This window comes from Bombina bombina, chromosome 8, assembly GCF_027579735.1.
Source record: "Bombina bombina isolate aBomBom1 chromosome 8, aBomBom1.pri, whole genome shotgun sequence".
NCBI lineage: Eukaryota > Metazoa > Chordata > Amphibia > Anura > Bombinatoridae > Bombina > Bombina bombina.
In genome coordinates this window covers 30105196-30129625 of record NC_069506.1, presented here as the reverse complement: position 1 = coordinate 30129625, position 24430 = coordinate 30105196, and the positions used below count along the sequence as shown (strand labels likewise).

General features: G+C 41.8%; 1 protein-coding gene across 1 annotated transcript in view; it reads left to right on the top strand.

Annotated features, from left to right (window-relative positions):
• FBXO42 (F-box protein 42) overlaps positions 1 to 24430 on the top strand; it is a 114678-nt gene that overhangs the window by 69440 nt on the left and 20808 nt on the right. The window contains exons 5-7 of the mRNA XM_053690258.1: positions 18825 to 18978; positions 22202 to 22312; positions 23859 to 23955. Coding sequence (XP_053546233.1) covers positions 18825 to 18978; positions 22202 to 22312; positions 23859 to 23955 — 362 coding nt within the window. The remainder of the gene's footprint in view (positions 1 to 18824; positions 18979 to 22201; positions 22313 to 23858; positions 23956 to 24430) is intronic.

Sequence of the window (24430 nt, the reverse complement as noted above, 5' to 3'; positions counted from 1 at the left end):
TTTGTCCGCAAGTTCCTTGAAAGGTCAAATCTCTGCTCTTTCTGTTCTTTTTCACAGAAAGATTGCTATTCTTCATGATATTCATTGTTTTGTACAAGCTTTGGTTCGTATAAAGCCTGTCATTAAGTCAATTTCTCCTCCTTGGAGTTTGAATTTGGTTCTGGGGGCTCTTCAAGCTCCTCCATTTGAACCTATGCATTCATTGGATATTAAATTACTTTCTTGGAAAGTTTTGTTCCTTTTGGCCATCTCTTCTGCCAGAAGAGTTTCTGAATTATCTGCTCTTTCTTGTGAGTCTCCTTTTCTGATTTTTCATCAGGATAAGGCGGTGTTGCGAACTTCTTTTGAATTTTTACCTAAGTTGTGAATTCCAACAACATTAGTAGAGACATTGTGGTTCCTTCATTATGTCCTAATCCTAAGAATTCTAAGGAGAAATCATTGCATTCTTTGGATGTTATTAGAGCTTTGAAATATTATGTTGAAGCTACTAAGTCTTTCCGAAAGACTTCTAGTTTATTTGTTATCTTTTCCGGTTTTAGAAAGGCCAGAAAACTTCTGTCATTTCTTTGGCATCTTGGTTGAAATCTTTAATTCATCTTGCCTATGTTGAGTCGGGTAAAACTCCGCCTCATAGGATTACAGCTCATTCTACTAGGTCAGTTTCTACTTCCTGGGCGTTTAGGAATGAAGCTTCGGTTGATCAGTTTTGCAAAGCGGCAACTTGGTCCTCTTTGCATACTTTTACCAAATTCTACCATTTTGATGTATTTTCTTCTTCTGAAGCAGTTTTTGGTAGAAAAGTACTTCAGGCAGCGGTTTCAGTTTGAATCTTCTGCTTATGTTTTTCATTAAACTTTATTTTGGGTGTGGATTATTTTCAGCAGGAATTGGCTGTCTTTATTTCTTCTGTTATGTGCGATCAGTCCACGGGTCATCATTACTTCTGGGATATAACTCCTCCCCAACAGGAAATGCAAGAGGATTCACCCAGCAGAGCTGATATAGCTCCTCCCCTCTACGTCAGTCCCAGTCATTCTCTTGCACCCAACGACTAGATAGGATGTGTGAGAGGACTATGGTGATTATACTTAGTTTTTATGACTTCAATCAAAAGTTTGTTATTTTACAATAGCACCGGAGCGTGTTATTACTTCTCTGGCAGAGTTTGAAGAAGAATCTACCAGAGTTTTTTACTATGATTTTAACCGGAGTAGTTAAGATCATATTGCTGTTCTCGGCCATCTGAGGGAGGTAAAGGCTTCAGATCAGGGGACAGCGGGCAGATGAATCTGCATTGAGGTATGTAGCAGTTTTTATTTTCTGAATGGAATTGATGAAAAAATCCTGCTATACCGTTATAATGACATGTATGTATACACTTCAGTATTCTGGGAATGGTTTTTCACCGGAACTACTCTGTTAAAGGTCACTAATCCTTTTAATAAATATTGTCATGTTAAACGTTTTTGCTGGAATGTAGAATCGTTTACATTGCTGAGGTACTGAGTAAATAAATGTTTGGGCATTATTTTCCACTTGGCAGTTGTATGCTTTAAATTGTGACAGTTTCGTTTCTCCTCACTGCTGTGTGTGAGAGGGAGGGGCCGTTTTTGGCGCTCTTTTGCTACGCATCAAAAAATTCCAGTCAGCTACTATTATATTTCCTGCATGATCCGGTTCACTGACAGATCTCAGGGGTCTTCAAACTTCTTTGAAGGGAGGTACATTCTCTCAGCAGAGCTGTGAGAATTTTTATTGACTGTGAATAAAAACGTTACTCTATAATTTTTTATGTCAAATTTAGTTATTTACTAATGGGAACAAACCTTTGCTAAAAGTTGTGTTATTTTAAACTTGATGCTATAACTGTTTCAGTTCATTATCTCAACTGTCATTTAATCGTTTAAGTACCTCTTTGAGGCACAGTACGTTTTTGTTAAAAAAGATTATAACCAGGTTGCAAGTTATTGCTAGTGTGTTAAACATGTCTGACTCAGAGAATGATATCTGTGTCATTTGTTCCAATGCCAAGGTGGAGCCCAATAGAAATTTATGTACTAACTGTGTGGATGCTACTTTAAATAAAAGTCAATCTGTACAATGTGAACAAATTTCACCAAACTGCGAGGGGAGAGTTATGCCGACTAACTCGCCTCACGCGGCAGTACCTGCATCTCCCGCCCGGGAGGTGCGTGATATTATGGCGCCTAATACATCTGGGCGGCCATTACAGATAACATTACATGATATGGCTACTGTTATGACTGAAGTTTTGTCTAAATTACCAGAACTAAGAGGCAAGCGTGATCACTCTGGGGTGAGAACAGAGTGCGCTGACAATACTAGGGCCATGTCTGATACTGCGTCACAGCTTGCAGAGCATGAGGACGGAGAGCTTCATTCTGTGGGTGACGGTTCTGATCCAAACAGATTGGATTCAGATATTTCAAATTTTAAATTTAAATTGGAGAACCTCCGTGCATTACTAGGGGAGGTCTTAGCAGCTCTCAATGATTGTAACACCATTGCAATACCAGAGAAAATGTGTAGGTTGGATAAATACTTTGCGGTACCGGCGAGTACTGACGTTTTTCCTATACCTAAGAGATTAACTGAAATTGTTACTAAGGAGTGGGATAGACCCGGTGTGCCGTTCTCACCCCCTCCAATATTTAGAAAGATGTTTCCAATAGACGCCACTACTCGGGACTTATGGCAAACGGTCCCTAAGGTGGAGGGAGCAGTTTCTACTTTAGCTAAGCGTACCACTATCCCGGTGGAGGATAGCTGTGCTTTTTCAGATCCAATGGATAAAAAATTAGAGGGTTACCTTAAGAAAATGTTTGTTCAACAAGGTTTTATATTGCAACCCCTTGCATGTATCGCGCCGATTACGGCTGCGGCAGCATTTTGGATTGAGTCTCTGGAAGAGAACCTTAGTTCATCTACGCTAGACGACATTATGGACAGGCTTAGAGTCCTTAAACTAGCCAATTCATTCATTTCGGAGGCCGTAGTACATTTAACCAAACTTACGGCTAAGAACTCTGGATTCGCCATACAGGCACGTAGAGCACTGTGGCTAAAATCCTGGTCAGCTGATGTTACTTCTAAGTCTAAATTACTTAATATACCTTTCAAGGGGCAGTCTTTATTTGGGCCCGGGTTGAAAGAAATTATCGCTGACATTACAGGAGGTAAGGGCCACGCCCTACCTCAAGACAAAGCCAAAGCTAAGGCTAGACAGTCTAATTTTCGTCCCTTTCGGAATTTCAAACCTGGAGCAGCGTCAACCTCCACTGCACCAAAACAGGAAGGAGCTGTTGCTCGTTACAGGCAAGGCTGGAAACCTAACCAGTCCTGGAATAAGGGCAAACAGGCCAGGAAACCTGCTGCTGCCCCAAAGACAGCATGAACCGAGAGCCCCCGATCCGGGACCGGATCTAGTGGGGGGCAGACTTTCTCTCTTCGCTCAGGCCTGGGCAAGAGATGTTCAGGATCCCTGGGCGCTGGAGATCATATCTCAGGGATACCTTCTAGACTTCAAATTATCTCCCCCAAAAGGGAGATTTCATCTGTCAAGGTTGTCAACAAACCAGATAAAGAAAGAAGCGTTTCTACGCTGTGTACAAGATCTGTTATTAATGGGAGTGATCCATCCAGTTCCGCGGTCGGAACAAGGACAAGGGTTCTACTCAAACCTGTTTGTGGTTCCCAAAAAAGAGGGAACTTTCAGGCCAATCTTAGATTTAAAGATTCTAAACAAATTCCTAAGAGTTCCATCGTTCAAAATGGAAACTATTCGGACAATCTTACCTATGATCCAAAAGGGTCAGTACATGACCACAGTGGATTTAAAAGATGCTTACCTTCACATACCGATTCACAAAGATCATCAACGGTATCTACGGTTTGCCTTCCTAGACAGGCACTACCAGTTTGTAGCTCTTCCATTCGGATTGGCTACGGCCCCAAGAATCTTCACAAAGGTTCTGGGGGCCCTTCTGGCGGTACTAAGACCGCGAGGGATTTCGGTAGCTCCGTACCTAGACGACATTCTAATACAAGCTTCAAGCTTTCAAACTGCCAAGTCTCATACAGAGTTAGTTCTGGCATTTCTAAGGTCGCATGGATGGAAAGTGAACGAAAAGAAAAGTTCTCTTTTTCCTCTCACAAGAGTTCCATTCTTGGGGACTCTTATAGATTCTGTAGAAATGAAGATTTACCTGACAGAAGACAGGTTAACAAGGCTTCAGGATGCATGCCGTGTCCTTCATTCCATTCAACACCCGTCAGTAGCTCAATGCATGGAGGTGATCGGCTTAATGGTAGCGGCAATGGACATAGTACCTTTTGCACGCCTACACCTCAGACCGCTGCAATTGTGCATGCTAAGTCAGTGGAATGGGGATTACTCAGATTTGTCCCCTACCCTGAATCTGAATCAAGAGACCAGAAATTCTCTTCTATGGTGGCTTTATCGGCCACACCTGTCCAGGGGGATGCCATTCAGCAGGCCAGACTGGACAATCGTAACAACAGACGCCAGCCTGCTAGGTTGGGGCGCTGTCTGGAATTCTCTGAAGACTCAGGGATTATGGAATCAGGAGGAGAGTCTCCTTCCAATAAACATTCTGGAATTGAGGGCAGTTCTCAATGCCCTCCTAGCTTGGCCCCAATTAACAACTCAGGGGTTCATCAGGTTTCAGTCGGACAATATCACGACTGTAGCTTACATCAACCATCAGGGAGGGACAAGAAGCTCCCTAGCAATGATGGAAGTATCAAAGATAATTCGCTGGGCAGAGTCTCACTCTTGCCACCTGTCAGCAATCCACATCCCGGGAGTGGAGAACTGGGAGGCGGATTTCTTGAGTCGCCAGACTTTTCATCCGGGAGAGTGGGAACTTCATCCGGAGATTTTTGCCCAAATACTTCGACGTTGGGGCAAACCAGAGATAGATCTCATGGCGTCTCGCCAGAACGCCAAACTTCCTCACTACGGGTCCAGATCCAGGGATCCGGGAGCGGTTCTGATAGATGCTTTGACAGCACCTTGGAACTTCGGGATGGCTTATGTGTTTCCACCCTTCCCGCTGCTTCCTCGATTGATTGCGAAAATCAAACAAGAGAGAGCATCTGTGATTCTAATAGCGCCTGCATGGCCACGCAGGACTTGGTATGCAGATCTAGTGGACATGTCATCCTGTCCACCTTGGTCTCTACCTCTGAGACAGGACCTTCTGATACAGGGTCCATTCAAACATCAAAATCTAACTTCTCTGAAACTGACTGCTTGGAAATTGAACGCTTGATTTTATCAAAGCGTGGTTTTTCTGAGTCGGTTATTGATACCCTGATCCAGGCTAGGAAGCCTGTTACCAGAAAGATTTACCATAAAATATGGCGCAAATACCTATACTGGTGCGAATCCAAACGTTACTCCTGGAGTAAGGTTAGGATCCCTAGGATATTGTCTTTTCTACAAGAAGGTTTAGAAAAGGGTTTATCGGCTAGTTCATTAAAGGGACAGATTTCAGCTCTGTCCATCTTGTTACACAGGCGTCTGTCAGAAAATCCAGACGTCCAGGCCTTTTGTCAAGCTTTAGCTAGGATCAAGCCTGTGTTTAAAGCCGTTGCTCCGCCATGGAGTTTAAACTTAGTTCTTAACGTTTTACAAGGTGTTCCATTTGAACCCCTTCATTCCATTGATATAAAATTGTTATCTTGGAAAGTTCTGTTTTTAATGGCTATTTCCTCGGCTCGAAGAGTCTCTGAGTTATCAGCATTACATTGTGATTCTCCTTATCTGATTTTTCACTCAGATAAGGTAGTTCTGCGTACTAAACCTGGGTTCTTACCTAAGGTAGTTACTAACAGGAATATCAATCAAGAGATTGTTGTTCCATCCTTGTGTCCAAATCCTTCTTCAAAGAAGGAACGTCTTCTACACAATCTGGATGTAGTTCGTGCCCTCAAGTTCTACTTGCAGGCAACTAAAAATTTTCGCCAAACTTCTTCCCTGTTTGTCGTTTATTCTGGACAGAGGAGAGGTCAAAAAGCTTCTGCTACCTCTCTCTCTTTCTGGCTTCGTAGCATAATACGTTTAGCCTATGAGACTGCTGGACAGCAGCCTCCTGAAAGAATTACAGCTCACTCCACTAGAGCTGTGGCTTCCACTTGGGCCTTTAAGAATGAGGCCTCTGTTGAACAGATTTGCAAGGCTGCAACTTGGTCTTCGCTTCATACTTTTTCCAAATTTTACAAATTTGACACTTTTGCTTCTTCGGAGGCTATTTTTGGGAGAAAGGTTCTTCAGGCAGTGGTTCCTTCTGTATAATGAGCCTGCCTATCCCTCCCGTCATCCGTGTACTTTTGCTTTGGTATTGGTATCCCAGAAGTAATGATGACCCGTGGACTGATCGCACATAACAGAAGAAAACATAATTTATGCTTACCTGATAAATTCCTTTCTTCTGTTGTGCGATCAGTCCACGGCCCGCCCTGTTTTTTAAGGCAGGTAAATATCTTTTAAATTATACTCCAGTCACCACTTCACCCTTGGTTACTCCTTTCTCGTTGATTCTTGGTCGAATGACTGGGACTGACGTAGAGGGGAGGAGCTATATCAGCTCTGCTGGGTGAATCCTCTTGCATTTCCTGTTGGGGAGGAGTTATATCCCAGAAGTAATGATGACCCGTGGACTGATCGCACAACAGAAGAAAGGAATTTATCAGGTAAGCATAAATTATGTTTTTATCCCTCCCTCTCTAGTGACTCTTGCGTGGAAAGATCCACATCTTGGGTAGTCATTATCCCATACGTCACTAGCTCATGGACTCTTGCTAATTACATGAAAGAAAACATAATTTATGTAAGAACTTACCTGATAAATTCATTTCTTTCATATTAGCAAGAGTCCATGAGGCCCGCCCTTTTTTGTGGTGGTTATGATTTTTTTGTATAAAGCACAATTATTCCAATTCCTTATTTTATATGCTTTCGCACTTTTTTCTTATCACCCCACTTCTTGGCTATTCGTTAAACTGAATTGTGGGTGTGGTGAGGGGTGTATTTATAGGCATTTTGAGGTTTGGGAAACTTTGCCCCTCCTGGTAGGAATGTATATCCCATACGTCACTAGCTCATGGACTCTTGCTAATATGAAAGAAATGAATTTATCAGGTAAGTTCTTACATAAATTATGTTTTCATGTCCCAGCCTAACCTCAACAGTACTAAATTGGGAGCTTCCAAGTAAGTTTTTATACTGGATTTCTAGATAAGTATCTGTGCATATTCTTATTTATAGTAGTGTCTATTACATGTAGTTATATGAAAATTAGTGTATACTGTCCCTTTAAAGAGTAAGATATTTCCATGTGGCTTAATCTGGGCAATACGTATTTGTTTTAATACCTGTGCATCTTCTTTTCATGCAGTGACGTCTTGCTGCATTTCTGCTAAAAAATAAACACATTTTCAGTTACTTTTCCTGGAATATAAGGTGGAAGTAAAATTATATGGATTTCCTCCAGTTTTGGAGAAACACTGTAAAAAGTTTCACAGATAACTACTTTTCCAAAAACCAGCTATTTGACTACACATCTTTAGGTAGGGTGTGTCATCTTGGTTTCCTGATGTACACAAGAATATGTCCTTATCGGGGAGGTGTGAAGAGTGTAACGCAGTATAATAAATGACTTCCTCTCTTAGCCTTAGGGTATACCATTGCCTTTGTCCCTTAGGGACATCTCAGGTTTTTTTCCCACTGTTTTCTTGAGCCAGCTCTTCCGGGGAACACAGGAATGTTTTACTATTTCTACAGACTACAATCCCACTAATCACCATATTAAGTTATTTTAAGTGTTTTACAGGAGTTACTTTGCCACCATTTATGCAAACAATCACTGACCTCTAAAGATTACAGGAAAAGTATGAAGAAATATGAAAGCCAGTCTAGATCTTATGCCTGCCACTGGCCATATTTAAAGGGACAGCCCACTTTTATAATGCTACAGTTTTGTTAGCGCAATTCGTTATGATGGGATGCTTTCCACTCCCGAGTAGGAAACGGACGATGATTAGCAAATAGGTTTGTTTACCACTCCATGTATACTCAATAGCTGTGTGGTTGTGTATTGCTCCTGGGAGTGCAATGTTAACATTTGTAAGGCTTTACCATTTAAAGTTCTGTAATTATTTGATTGTTTATTACACTAGAATTTCCCTTTAAGAATTTGTTTTAGAAAAAAATAAAAAATAAAAAAATGGGAATGCCTTAATACTTTTCAGTGCTAAATTACAGCTAAGATATGTTTGTCACATATAGAACGGAGTTCTCCATTTTGGAATGAAATGAATCTACCGTCTCTAGACGTTTGGTTGAGATAAAGATAGAACAGTATTTACTCTTTGGGAACTTTTTAATTAGGAAAGAGAACTAGGTTAGGAGTTTGCTGAAGTAAAGAAGTTGTAGCTGCGACAGCTACCGATACACTCCACTGAAAAAACGTCCCATAGAAATGACGTCATCCGCCGTAGCGGCCACGGAGTCCTCCAGCAGTTTAGATCTCAATCCTGGCAAGGTGCAAGGCTCTGGGGTACAGGAACCATCCGCGCAAAGTCATATCCACAATAGAAGAGCCGCACACAGTGTAAATGCTAAACTTAGCAAATTTATTGCATAAGAAATAAAATTCACAAACACAGAAACAAGGTGTCTAGACACCTTGTTTCTGTGTTTGTGAATTTTATTTCTTATGCAATAAATTTGCTAAGTTTAGCATTTACACTGTGTGCGGCGCTTCTATTGTGGATAGGAGTTTGCTGAACCCTGATAAGATTTTATCAAATTATCAATGCTTTGAAAGTGCTAAACTGTGCAAAGAATAGTATACTTTTCACAATTAAAGGGACACTGAACCCAATTTTTTTCTTTCGTGATTCAGATAGAGCATTAAATTTTAAGCAACTTTCTAATTTACTCCTATTATCAAATTTTCTTCATTCTCTTGGTATCTTTATTTGAAATGCAAGAATGTAAGTTTAGATGCCGGCCCATTTTTGGTGAACAACCTGGGTTGTTCTTGCTGATTGGTGGATAAATTCATCCACCAATAAAAAATTGTTGTCCATACTGAACCAAAAAACTTAGATGCCTTCAAATAAAGATAGCAAGTGAACGAAGAAAAATTGATAATAGGAGTAATTAGAAAGTTGCTTAAAATTGAATGCTCTATGTTACGGTTGCCTCCAGGCTGGCTGGAAGTTGGACCGTAGAAAAGGATGCTCCTAGCGCTCACCAAAGAATCATCAGCACCATAGTCAGCAATCCCTGTAGTGATATTAGCTGAAGCTGTCCCCTACAAACATGAGTCAAAGCTGCAAGTTAGAGGGACAGAAAATAGGTCTGATGTGCTGGAGCACACAGCCTGCTTTTATTCAGGTTACATGCAAACAGGACACTCTCAGGGGGAGGCATAAAATCCCCCATCACACATTTGATATTAGATAGAGAGACACTCCCTTTGACAGGCCACAACATTTACTTCAGCAGATAACATTACACACACTAAAACAATGCAGTCCACCTTATCAATACTAGTCTGATTAGACAATGGGAAAGTTGATCACTAAACCTAATTAGAGCTAATCCCAGCAGACTTGTATTTAGAATAGGTTTCTTGAAGCTGAACAAAATTTAACTCTTAATGGCACACAATGAAACTGAACCAAGTGGGAGAAAGCCAGGGACAAGTCATTTCACAGGTCTGGGGACATAGTCTTAAAGGGGCATTGTTCATTAAAGTCACAATATGTCCCCAGATGGTTCTTAAAGGGCCACACACACCCAACAAAAGTCAATATGTCCTCAGGGGCACAATCTTCCAGGGGCCATAGTCATGTGGAAGGAGGCTGGCAAATAGGCTTCTCCAAAATCCAGGGAAGCAGGGCAATTTTTCATTTAAAGGGCCAGTTACAAACAGCAGTTTGTAACATATCTCCCCTTTTGGAGGGAGACTAACCAGGCACCTGACCTTCTGCCGGTCAGTGCCCAAGTTAGTCTCGCAACCCACCCACAAATAATCGCTAGCAGCAAAGTAGCCCCCCCACAATACGTAGTACTGGCCTGTAAGTTCCAGGTTGCAGGATGAAAGTGCAGCATCCTCGGCCTTCCTGGCGCAGCTGGGCAAATAGCTGATGGTACTTGGGGGGCAGAGGCCAGCGGCACTCTGCCCTGGTGCCAGCGCTTATGCTGGGGTGAGGGGTTTGCAGGCCAGTCCTGTAACAAGGGGGTCTGTAGGGCAGAGGCCAGCAGCGCTCTGTTCTGATGCCAGCTCTTCTGCTGGGGGAATTGGGGCATAGTCCTGCCCGGTGGCAAAGGGAACGTGGGGGTCAGTGGGGGTTAACATCTCCACTGTTAACCCTGGGCCCAAGTTAGGAGTTAGCTGGGGAGGGGGAGATTGGCTTACCTCCTCCTCCTGATACTCCGGTGGCCGTTGGGAAGGGAGGTCGATGCTCTCCGCTTCCTGTGGAACATGCTGCGGCTGGGGAGAGAGACCGGTTGTCTCCTCTCCCTGGAAGGCACACTCCGGCTGGGGAGGGAGGTCGATGCTCTCCCCTCCCTGTAGCTGGGTCTGTCGCTGGGGATCTGGGCCGCCTGCCCAGCATCCCTGTAGGGCCGGTAGAGAGACTGCGGTCCCATCTCCACCTGCCTGCTGGGGGTCCTCCCAGGACCAGTCTATGAGGCCTGCTGCCTCTGGTATCTCTGGCTGGGGAAGGGGACTGGTTGTCTCTTCCCTCTGCACGGTATACTGCCGCTGGGGAGGGAGGTCGCTGCTCTCCTCTCCCTGTGGAACATGCTGCGGCTGGGGAGAGAGACCAGGTGTCCATACCCTCAAACTCCACAGTTGGCGCTCAAAGGCTCGTGCTGCTTCGTTCTCAGTAGCCAATTCCCGGATGAGGCGACTGACTACCTCCTGCGCAGGGTCTGGACCATATCGGACTAGCCGCCTCTTTACCTCTGGAACGAAATCCGCGCCCTCATAGCGACGGATCAGGTTGAGGTGCTCTTCACAGGGTTCTGACCGGTATCTTGTCAGCTCCATGCTGCTGTAGGTAGGGACGCTGTGCAGTGGCTAGCGTTGCCCTCAATAACTTTCCTACGATACCAGTGCTGTTGTGGTGCTGCTCCTTGCGCTAGGACGCCAATCCCACCGCTGCCGCCAAATGTTACGGTTGCCTCCAGGCTGGCTGGAAGTTGGACCGTAGAAAAGGATGCTCCTAGCGCTCACCAAAGAATCATCAGCACCATAGTCAGCAATCCCTGTAGTGATATTAGCTGAAGCTGTCCCCTACAAACATGAGTCAAAGCTGCAAGTTAGAGGGACAGAAAATAGGTCTGATGTGCTGGAGCACACAGCCTGCTTTTATTCAGGTTACATGCAAACAGGACACTCTCAGGGGGAGGCATAAAATCCCCCATCACACATTTGATATTAGATAGAGAGACACTCCCTTTGACAGGCCACAACATTTACTTCAGCAGATAACATTACACACACTAAAACAATGCAGTCCACCTTATCAATACTAGTCTGATTAGACAATGGGAAAGTTGATCACTAAACCTAATTAGAGCTAATCCCAGCAGACTTGTATTTAGAATAGGTTTCTTGAAGCTGAACAAAATTTAACTCTTAATGGCACACAATGAAACTGAACCAAGTGGGAGAAAGCCAGGGACAAGTCATTTCACAGGTCTGGGGACATAGTCTTAAAGGGGCATTGTTCATTAAAGTCACAATATGTCCCCAGATGGTTCTTAAAGGGCCACACACACCCAACAAAAGTCAATATGTCCTCAGGGGCACAATCTTCCAGGGGCCATAGTCATGTGGAAGGAGGCTGGCAAATAGGCTTCTCCAAAATCCAGGGAAGCAGGGCAATTTCTCCAACATAGGTGTGTCCGGTCCACGGCGTCATCCTTACTTGTGGGATATTCTCTTCCCCAACAGGAAATGGCAAAGAGCCCAGCAAAGCTGGTCACATGATCCCTCCTAGGCTCCGCCTACCCCAGTCATTCTCTTTGCCGTTGTACAGGCAACATCTCCACGGAGATGGCTTAGAGTTTTTTAGTGTTTAACTGTAGTTTTTTATTATTCAATCAAGAGTTTGTTATTTTGAAATAGTGCTGGTATGTACTATTTACTCAGAAACAGAAAAGAGATGAAGATTTCTGTTTGTATGAGGAAAATGATTTTAGCAACCGTAACTAAAATCCATGGCTGTTCCACACAGGACTGTTGAGAGCAATTAACTTCAGTTGGGGGAACAGTGTGCAGTCTCTTGCTGCTTGAGGTATGACACATTCTAACAAGACGATGTAATGCTGGAAGCTGTCATTTTCCCTATGGGATCCGGTAAGCCATATTTATTACGATCGTAAATAAGGGCTTTACAAGGGCTTATTTAGACTGTAGACTTTACTGGGCTAAATCGATTCATTATTAGCACATATTTAGCCTTGAGGAATCATTTTATCTGGGTATTTTGATATAATAATATCGGCAGGCACTGTATTAGACACCTTATTTCTTAGGGGCTTTCCCAAAGCATAAGCAGAGTCTCATTTTCGCGCCGGTGTGGCGCACTTGTTTTTGAGAGGCATGGCATGCAGTCGCATGTGAGAGGAGCTCTGATACTTAGAAAAGACTTTCTGAAGGCGTCATTTGGTATCGTATTCCCCTTTGGGCTTGGTTGGGTCTCAGCAAAGCAGATACCAGGGACTGTAAAGGGGTTAAAGCTTATAACGGCTCCGGTTCCGTTATTTTAAGGGTTAAAGCTTCCAAATTTGGTGTGCAATATTTTTAAAGCTTTAAGACACTGTGGTGAAAATTTTGTGATTTTTGAACAATTCCTTCATGTTTTTTCGCAATTGCAGTAACAAAGTGTGTTCAGTTTAAAATTTAAAGTGACAGTAACGGTTTTATTTTAAAACGTTTTTTGTACTTTCTTATCAAGTTTATGCCTGTTTAACATGTCTGAACTACCAGATAGACTGTGTTCTGAATGTGGGGAAGCCAGAATTCCTATTCATTTAAATAAATGTGATTTATGTGATAATGACAATGATGCCCAAGATGATTCCTCAAGTGAGGGGAGTAAGCATGGTACTGCATCATTCCCTCCTTCGTCTACACGAGTCTTGCCCACTCAGGAGGCCCCTAGTACATCTAGCGCGCCAATACTCCTTACTATGCAACAATTAACGGCTGTAATGGATAATTCTGTCAAAAACATTTTAGCCAAAATGAACCCTTGTCAGCGTAAGCGTGGCTGCTCTGTTTTAGTTACTGAAGAGCATGACGACGCTGATATTAATATCTCTGAAGGGCCCCTAATCCAGTTTGAGGGGGCCAGGGAGGTTTTGTCTGAGGGAGAAATTACTGATTCAGGGAACATTTCTCATCAGGCTGAATCTGATGTGATTACATTTAAATTTAAGTTGGAACATCTCCGCATTTTGCTTAAGGAGGTATTATCCACTCTGGATGATTGTGAAAAGTTGGTCATTCCAGAGAAACTATGTAAAATGGACAAGTTCCTAGAGGTGCCGGGGCTCCCAGAAGCTTTTCCTATACCCAAGCGGGTGGCGGACATTGTTAATAAAGAATGGGAAAGGCCCGGTATTCCTTTCGTCCCTCCCCCCATATTTAAAAAATTGTTTCCTATGGTCGACCCCAGAAAGGACTTATGGCAGTCAGTCCCCAAGGTCGAGGGAGCGGTTTCTACTTTAAACAAACGCACCACTATACCCATAGAGGATAGTTGTGCTTTCAAAGATCCTATGGATAAAAAATTAGAAGGTTTGCTTAAAAAGATGTTTGTTCAGCAGGGTTACCTTCTACAACCCATTTCATGCATTGTCCCTGTCACTACAGCTGCATATTTCTGGTTTGATGAACTGATTAAGGTGCTCGATAGTGATTCTCCTCCTTACGAGGAGATTATGGACAGAATCAATGCTCTCAAATTGGCTAATTCTTTCACTCTAGACGCCACTTTGCAAGTGGCTAGGTTAGCGGCTAAGAATTCTGGGTTTGCTATTGTGGCGCGCAGAGCGCTTTGGTTGAAATCTTGGTCGGCTGATGCGTCTTCCAAGAACAAGTTACTAAACATTCCTTTCAAGGGGAAAACGCTGTTTGGCCCTGACTTGAAAGAGATTATCTCTGATATCACTGGGGGTAAGGGCCACGCCCTTCCTCAGGATAGGCCTTTCAAGGCAAAAAATAGACCTAATTTTCGTCCCTTTCGTAAAAACGGACCAGCCCAAAGTGCTACGTCCTCTAAGCAAGAGGGTAATACTTCTCAAGCCAAGCCAGCTTGGAGACCAATGCAAGGCTGGAACAAGGGAAAGCAGGCCAAGAAACCTGTCACTGCTACCAAGACAGCATGAAATATTGGCCCCCGATCCGGGACCGGATCTGGTGGGGGGCAGACTCTCTCTCTTCGCTCAGGCTTGGGCAAGAGATGTTCTGGATCCTTGGGCGCTAGAAATAGTCTCCCAGGGTTATCTTCTGGAATTCAAGGGACTTCCCCCAAGGGGGAGGTTCCACAGGTCTCAGTTGTCTTCAGACCACATAAAAAGACAGGCGTTCTTACATTGTGTAGAAGACCTGTTAAAAATGGGAGTGATTCATCCTGTTCCATTAAGAGAACAAGGGATGGGGTTCTACTCCAATCTGTTCATAGTTCCCAAAAAAGAGGGAACGTTCAGACCAATCTTAGATCTCAAGATCTTAAACAAATTTCTCAAGGTCCCATCGTTCAAGATGGAAACCATTCGAACTATCCTTCCTTCCATCCAGGAAGGTCAATTCATGACCACGGTGGATTTAAAGGATGCGTATCTACATATTCCTATCCACAAGGAACATCATCGGTTCCTAAGGTTTGCATTCCTGGAAAAACATTACCAGTTTGTGGCGCTTCCTTTCGGATTAGCCACTGCTCCAAGGATTTTCACAAAGGTACTAGGGTCCCTTCTAGCGGTACTAAGGCCAAGGGGCATTGCAGTAGTACCTTACCTGGACGACATTCTGATTCAAGCGTCGTCCCTCCCTCGAGCAAAGGCTCACACGGACATCGTCCTGGCCTTTCTCAGATCTCACGGCTGGAAAGTGAACGTGGAAAAGAGTTCTCTATCCCCGTCAACAAGGGTTCCCTTCTTGGGAACAATTATAGACTCCTCAGAAATGAGGATTTTTCTAACAGAGGCCAGAAAGACAAAGCTTCTGGACTCTTGTCGGATACTTCATTCCGTTCCTCTTCCTTCCGTAGCTCAGTGCATGGAAGTGATCGGGTTGATGGTGGCGGCAATGGACATAGTTCCTTTTGCGCGCATTCATCTAAGACCATTACAACTGTGCATGCTCAGTCAGTGGAATGGGGACTATACAGACTTGTCTCCAAAGATACAAGTAAATCAGAGGACCAGAGACTCACTCCGTTGGTGGCTGTCCCTGGACAACCTGTCACGAGGGATGACATTCCGCAGACCAGAGTGGGTCATTGTCACGACCGACGCCAGTCTGATGGGCTGGGGCGCGGTCTGGGGATCCCTGAAAGCTCAGGGTCTTTGGTCTCGGGAAGAATCTCTTCTACCGATAAATATTCTGGAACTGAGAGCGATATACAATGCTCTCAAGGCTTGGCCTCAGCTAGCGAGGACCAAGTTCATTCGGTTTCAATCAGACAACATGACGACTGTTGCGTACATCAACCACCAGGGGGGAACAAGGAGTTCCCTAGCGATGGAAGAAGTGACCAAGATTATTCTATGGGCGGAGTCTCACTCCTGCCACCTGTCTGCTATCCACATCCCGGGAGTGGAAAATTGGGAAGCGGATTTTCTGAGTCGTCAGACATTGCATCCGGGGGAGTGGGAACTCCATCCGGAAATCTTTGCCCAAGTCACTCAATTATGGGGCATTCCAGACATGGATCTGATGGCCTCTCGTCAGAACTTCAAAGTTCCTTGCTACGGGTCCAGATCCAGGGATCCCAAGGCGGCTCTAGTGGATGCACTAGTAGCACCTTGGACCTTCAAACTAGCTTATGTGTTCCCGCCGTTTCCTCTCATCCCCAGGCTGGTAGCCAGGATCAATCAGGAGAGGGCGTCGGTGATCTTGATAGCTCCTGCGTGGCCACGCAGGACTTGGTATGCAGATCTGGTGAATATGTCATCGGCTCCACCTTGGAAGCTACCTTTGAGACGAGACCTTCTAGTTCAGGGTCCGTTCGAACATCCGAATCTGGTTTCACTCCAGCTGACTGCTTGGAGATTGAACGCTTGATTTTATCGAAGCGAGGTTTCTCAGATTCTGTTATCGATACTCTTGTTCAGGCCAGAAAGCCTGTAACTAGAAAGATTTACCACAAAATTTGGAAAAAATATATCTGTTGGTGTGAATCTAAAGGATTCCCTTGGGACAAGGTTAAGATTCCTAGGATTCTATCCTTCCTTCAAGAAGGATTGGAAAAGGGATTATCGGCAAGTTCCCTGAAGGGACAGATTTCTGCCTTGTCGGTGTTACTTCACAAGAAACTGGCAGCTGTGCCAGATGTTCAAGCCTTTGTTCAGGCTCTGGTTAGAATCAAGCCTGTTTACAAACCTTTGACTCCTCCTTGGAGTCTCAATTTAGTTCTTTCAGTGCTTCAGGGGGTTCCGTTTGAACCCTTACATTCCGTTGATATTAAGTTATTATCTTGGAAAGTTTTGTTTTTAGTTGCAATTTCTTCTGCTAGAAGAGTTTCAGAATTATCTGCTCTGCAGTGTTCTCCTCCTTATCTGGTGTTCCATGCAGATAAGGTGGTTTTACGTACTAAACCTGGTTTTCTTCCAAAAGTTGTTTCTAACAAAAACATTAACCAGGAGATTATCGTACCTTCTCTGTGTCCGAAACCAGTTTCCAAGAAGGAACGCTTGTTGCACAATTTGGATGTTGTTCGCGCTCTAAAATTCTATTTAGATGCTACAAAGGATTTTAGACAAACATCTTCCTTGTTTGTTGTTTATTCAGGTAAAAGGAGAGGTCAAAAAGCAACCTCTACCTCTCTCTCTTTTTGGATTAAAAGCATCATCAGATTGGCTTACGAGACTGCCGGACGGCAGCCTCCCGAAAGAATCACAGCTCATTCCACTAGGGCTGTGGCTTCCACATGGGCCTTCAAGAACGAGGCTTCTGTTGATCAGATATGTAGGGCAGCGACTTGGTCTTCACTGCACACTTTTACCAAATTTTACAAGTTTGATACTTTTGCTTCTTCTGAGGCTATTTTTGGGAGAAAGGTTTTGCAAGCCGTGGTGCCTTCCATTTAGGTGACCTGATTTGCTCCCTCCCTTCATCCGTGTCCTAAAGCTTTGGTATTGGTTCCCACAAGTAAGGATGACGCCGTGGACCGGACACACCTATGTTGGAGAAAACAGAATTTATGTTTACCTGATAAATTTCTTTCTCCAACGGTGTGTCCGGTCCACGGCCCGCCCTGGTTTTTTAATCAGGTCTGTTAATTTATTTTCTTTAACTACAGTCACCACGGTACCATATGGTTTCTCCTATGCTATTATTCCTCCTTAACGTCGGTCGAATGACTGGGGTAGGCGGAGCCTAGGAGGGATCATGTGACCAGCTTTGCTGGGCTCTTTGCCATTTCCTGTTGGGGAAGAGAATATCCCACAAGTAAGGATGACGCCGTGGACCGGACACACCGTTGGAGAAAGAAATTTATCAGGTAAACATAAATTCTGTTTTTTCATTTAAAGGGCCAGTTACAAACAGCAGTTTGTAACACTCTATCTGAATCACAAAAGAAAAACATTTGGGTTCAGTGTCCCTTTAACATTGCACTGTTTGCTTTATCCTTAACATATCACAGGTTCTTAGAATTCCTCTGTATTTCTCGTGATACTGCCCATTGGCTACGGAGGATCATTGTATTTCTGTTTAGTGCTCAGCCCAGGAGTAAATAGTTTAGATTACTTTCTATTAACGTGGGATACAAACTTGACTTTCTAGGGGTCATTCTGGCCATTGTCTATTTAGACTTTAACCCGAGTAGGAACCATTTATAATTATGCAACTGTTGCTAAGAGAAACCATTGTGCTTGTTTGTTTCTTTTTGGTTTACACTACTATCCTTGCTAAAGGTGTATTAAACACACAACATTTTTTTGTGATTCTGATGGAGCATACCATTTAAAAAAAAAAGTATTATCAAATTTGCTTCATTCCCATGATATTCTGTGTAAAAGAGATACCTAGGTAGGCACCTGGGGCACTACATGACAGGAAGTAGCGCTGCCCTCTAGTGCTCTGACAAATGTATAACATTCTTGCAAAACTGCTGGCATATAGTGCTCTAGAAATGGGCCGACTCTTAAGCATACGTCCCTGCTTTTCAGCAAAAGATACCAAGAAGACAAAGAGAAATAATAGAAGTAAACTAGAGTTGTCTGAATCATGAAAGAACATGTTGGGTTTCATGTCCCTTTAATTGGTGGTATCACGTGAGTACTGGTTGAGTATTAAGTCTCTTGTATAATCATGCAGCCATTTCTTGTTAATATGCCTGTATGTATCTTATTTTGTTATATGCAAACGTGGTACAAATTGTTCTCCTTGCAAGGTTCACCAGATTGTATAAAACTGAATTATAATCTGCATCCCAGCATTAGTTTCACACTTCTGCAACTGTCTAATTGTTTTATGGATATTTGGAATCGTGACCAGACCTTCTATACCATTTTGTCACAGGTTCCTACCCTTCTCCTAAGGCCGGTGCCACCCTGGTTGTGTATAAAGAGCTACTGGTACTGTTTGGAGGTTGGACGCGCCCAAGCCCCTATCCCCTGCATCAGCCAGAACGTTTTTTTGATGAAATACACACGTATTCACCATCTAAGAACTGGTAAGCAGATAGCGAATCACAAAGTAAATTAGAGCACCAAGATTAAAATATACACAGTGAGGTGGCAACAACCCTGTTATATACAACCATTTCAAATACAAAAACCTGAAAATGGCAGCGCTACATCACTCTGTAGAATCTAATCAATGTTTAATGCAGAATGTAAAAATAAATATAGTAAAATGCAGTAAAAAAAAATTGGCAAGCACAACATTTAAAAACACTTCATATAGCAAAAGTTTATTGCGTGTATTCTGACTCAATAGTTTTATCCACTTTTACATAAATGTTTGTGTACGATAAATGCAAGAAGAGGGAAAGTAAAACCGTTACATCCTAGATTTGTATAGTTCTGATTTTTTTTTTCCGTCTTATTATTGGTATAGGTTTACTTTTTAGGAACATTTTTATATTTTCATTTTTGTTACTGATAAAACTTTTAAACAAGTTTTAAACTGCAGCTATGTTAATGGGGCATAAAATCCAGCAGTAAGTGAAAACACTTAATATGTTGCATTGTTTGAAAATGCAAAACGTTCTGCTTTCTGCTGTGTTTTCAGCTACGCACATTAGCTCATTATAATGATATTAATTCAGGGGAGATTGCAGCTTGTGGTTAGTCATTTCAATACTTCCAGCTACTGCAAGAGATGGCTGCATTCTCTCAGCAGTTTATAGGTAGGGTTGCCCCCTTTCTTGAAAGAAAATACCGGCTAATTAACATAAATTTGTGTAAATAAACAGCATAACTCAAAAACCAAAGCTGATAGGGCTGATTTCAAATGCTCATTTGTTTATAACTTGTATTCATCACACTCAGAAGAAGTTTCATTTTCACAGGGGCTTTCTTTCAATATTTATTAATTTTCTACATTGACATGAACCTTAAAAATACCGGTCGTGTCGGTAAAATACCGGCTGGGTGGCTTATTTATGGAAGGACCTTTACATGCTAAGAAGATGCCTTATTACACACCAGCATAGACGGTGTTTTTTTCCCTCATATAGCCCACGTGTATCTCTATTTCAACCACAGAAACCCAGCATTTTTCTTTCTTGACTCGGATAATTCCATTTTGGGGAGAGTGAGAGAGTGAGAAGGGGAATTTTTTTTATACTTTAGGATTCCTTTATTTTGTTCTTTTTTCCCCCCTCCATTCGAGGCAGAATTGACCTTGATGTTAGATATTTAGGATAAAAAGGTTTTCTCTTTTCTCCTTGGAATATCAGACACCAGGGCAATGGTGAATCCTTTTCTATGATTACAATAAGAATGTTGCTTTTTGAGATTTGCTCTTGATTACTGGAGTTTATTTGTGCATAAGCATCGGTTATCTTGATTTGTATAGCAATGCTTTTGGTTGTGTTTGTCTGATTTTTTTTTATTGATAAATAACAGGCCAATCCAATTTACTTCTGTCATCTAATTTGCTTCATTCTCTTGGTGTCAAGAAGCAGAAATGCACTACTGGGAGCTAGCTAAATGCATTGAGTGAGCCATTAACATGAGGCATATGTGTAACCACCAATCCGCAGCGCCTGAACCTACCTAGATATGCTTTTCAACAAAGGATACCAAGATTTTTTTTAGATAATAGAAGTAAAATATTTTTTGAAATCACCTGCTCTATCTGAATCATGAAAGAAAACTATGGGGGGTTTCTTGCCTGTTTAACTCAAAGTAGTAAAAACATTAGATCGCAGTATAAAAAAAAATCCTCTTAAAGGACCAGTCAACACTGTAGATTTGCATAATCAACTAATGCAAGATAATAAGACAATGCAATAGCACTTAGTCTGAACTTCAAATGAGTAGTAGATTTTTTTTCTGACAATTTTAAAAGTTGTCTTTTTCCACTCCCCCTGTACCATGTGACAGCCATCAGCCAATCACAAATGCATACACATACCATGTGACAGCAATCAGCCATTCACAAATGCATACACACTTATTCTTGCACATGCTCAGTAGGAGATGGTGACTCAAAAAGTTTAAATATAAAAAGACTGTGCACATTTTGTTAATGGAAGTAAATTGGAAAGTTGTTTACAATTGCATGCTCTATCTGAAAAATGAAAGTTTAATTTTGATTGAGTGTCCCTTTAAGGAAGTTTCAGTCGGTATCTTCATGAGATATCGGGATTTGCTCTGCAGTTCAGAATAAAATGTGCTAAATTGTCCAGTCTGTGTCTTAGATAAAAATACATTGTAGCCCATGATGGAGCTAAACTTCAAAATGCTGCCTTGGTAGAGAAATGCATTTAAAGGGACACTTAAGTCTAAATTAAACTTTCATGATTTAGATAGAGCAGCCATTTTAAATAACTTTCCAATTTACTTCCATTAACAAAATGTGCACAGTCTTTTTATATTTAAACTTACTGAGCATGTGCAAGAATTCACAGAATAAACATATATGCATTTGTGATTGGCTGAGGGCTGTCACATGGTACAAGGGGAGTGGAAATAGACAACTTTTAAACTTGTCAGAAAAATAATTACTCATTTGAAGTTCAGACTAAGTGCTATTGCATTGTCTTAACTTGCATTTACTCTGAATTTCAAATGAGTAGTAGATTCTTTTCTAACACATTTCAAAGTTATGTATAATTCCACTCCCCCTGTACCATGTGATAGCAATCAGCCAATCACAAATGCATACACATACCATGTGACAGCCCTCAGCCAATCACAAATGCATACATGTATAGTCTGTGAATTCTTGCACATGCTCAGTAGGAGCTGGTGACTCAAAGTGTAAATATAAAAGACTGCACATTTTTTTTTAATGGAAGTAAATTGGAAAGTTGTTGAAAATTACATGCTGTTTCTGAATCATGAAAATGTAATAAAACCTGAGTGTCCCTTTAGCTGATTAACCCTGGAGAACGTTTGCACATTTTTTTTTAAACTCTGTGGCTACTTTGCATAAAATAGTATTTTTCCTATCCTATAATGATCCTGGTGTACACTTTAGATTAATGGTAATAATTTAATGCTTTATTCTGATGAATTTCACATAAAGGGGGTTTAAAGATAATATAAAAGAAATGTAGCAGCCCATGCTCTGTCATCATATTTTGTACAAACATTTTATTTGTGAATATAAAAATGTGTTCAGTTTTTGTTTACTACATGCAAATATTTTACAACTTAAACTTGTGTGTAGTGTGTGTATAACAAGTGCAAGATCAGAGTTAATGTGTTTACTTTGCTTTCTAGGTGGAACTGTATAGTGACTACACACGGGCCGCCGCCAATGGCAGGACATTCCTCGTGTGTCATAGGAGACAAAATGATAGTCTTCGGCGGGTCCTTGGGCTCACGCCAAATGTGAGTTAACATCATATAACGACTGTTTTATTCTTTCTCTGTTTCTATTTTCCCAAAATCTGTGTTTCAAAGATATAGATAAATTTTAAAAGATATACCGGAAAAAAATACTTCAAGATCTATAAATAATGCACACTGCTAATTCTAAGCAAATTTGTAATACTTGTGACTACATAATCTGATGTAGGAACGAACAGAAAAACTTTTTTTTTTCTTCCCAAACATATTTTATTGCAGTTGTGAAAAGTAAACCGACATAATCACTTACTGAAAAGAAGTGACCTCTATTTGTTGTAATCACTTTTTCATTTATAAAACACCCACAAGCGTTGTAGTACAGATACGTTCTATTACTTTCAATAAGTTAGTGTAAGGCTGAGATCATATATCCATTATCAAATTTGTTTTGTTCCCGTGATATTCTATGTTGAAGACACCTAGGTAGCATCTGGTGCACTACATGACAGGAAATAGTGCTGCCCTCTAGTGCTCTTACAAATGGATAGCATTCTTATAAAACTGCTGCCCTCTAGTGCTCTTACAAATGGATAACTTTCTTATAAAACTGCTGCCCTCTAGTGCTCTAGCAAATGGATAGCATTCTTATAAAACTGCTGCCCTCTAGTGCTCTAGCAAATGGATAGCATTCTTATAAAACTGCTGCCCTCTAGTGCTCTAGCAAATGGATAGCATTCTTATAAAACTGCTGCCCTCTAGTGCTCTAGCAAATGGATAGCATTCTTATAAAACTGCTGCCCTCTAGTGCTCTAGCAAATGGATAGCATTCTTATAAAACTGCTGCCCTCTAGTGCTCTAGCAAATGGATAGCATTCTTATAAAACTGCTGCCCTCTAGTGCTCTAGCAAATGGATAACATTCTTATAAAACTGCTGCCCTCTAGTGCTCTAGCAAATGGATAGCATTCTTATAAAACTGCTGCCATATTAGTGCTTCAGAAACGGGACGGCTCATATGCTTACGTCCAAGCTTTTTAAACAAGAGATACGAAGAGAAAGACGAAAAATGTATATAAGTAAACTAGAAAGTTGTTTAAAATTGTATGCTCTATCTGGGGTTTCATGTCCCTTTAATGATTTACACTGTGTCAGTCTAGCATTAGATTTCCCTTTAATAGCAGCCAGCACGTGATATAGATCGGAAAATTCTAGTTTTTAAGTTAGGTTAGGAATACGTTTCGGCTGTTTCTGTCCTTTTGTAAGTAAATGTAGCAGCACTCTAACTGTTCTGCACACATAATTTTGCCAGTCTAGTCGGGGCAGTGTAATACTTTATAAAATTATAACACTTTCTGCTATACATAGCACAATTCTATTGTATAGCTTAACATAAATACATATAAAGATCATTTTTAGCAATAAATATTGAAAAAAGAGCTAATTTTAGCTTAATGGTGATTTAAACTTTTTGCCAGGTGGTCAGTAAAATCAGCTGGGGGGTGCACCCATTAAAGGTCTTGGGGAGAACTCTGGTGTTTGTGCTTCTTTAACAGCTGTTTTTATTTTTTCGCTGCCCACCTTGGATGCAGGAGTAATGATGTCTGGATGCTGGATCTAGAGCAGTGGTCGTGGTCAAAACCAACTATTAGTGGGCCCAGCCCTCACCCGCGAGGAGGACAGTCTCAGGTAAAAGCCTCTCTCCACTCCCCCCAACACCCCCCCCCCCCCCCCCAGGGTAATTGTAACCTATTTATAAAAGGTTTTGACGTTACCATTTCTATCACACGTTTCAGGAAAGCAGCACAGTTTTGGGGTATTTATCATCTGCTATTTTGGAGAGGCAGAACAGATACAAAGAAGGGTTCCCACATTTTGAAATTGCTAAATTCTACAGATTCTCTCCTTTAATTCATGTTAAAAATCTTTTGAACACAGGTGATAAAGCGTTTATACAGGAACAGAGCTCTTCAAATATTAATTTGCAGTTAATTTACTGTGACGCTTATTTATAATGAAAGGCAGTTAGCACTTTGTTTTATTGAAACTTGCACGTGAACACAAAAGGATGACAGTAATTATTCATACATAAGTGCAGGATAATTAGAAACAGCCTTAAAGGGACAGTCAACCCAAAAATTACTTTAACTTATTTAGATTAGTT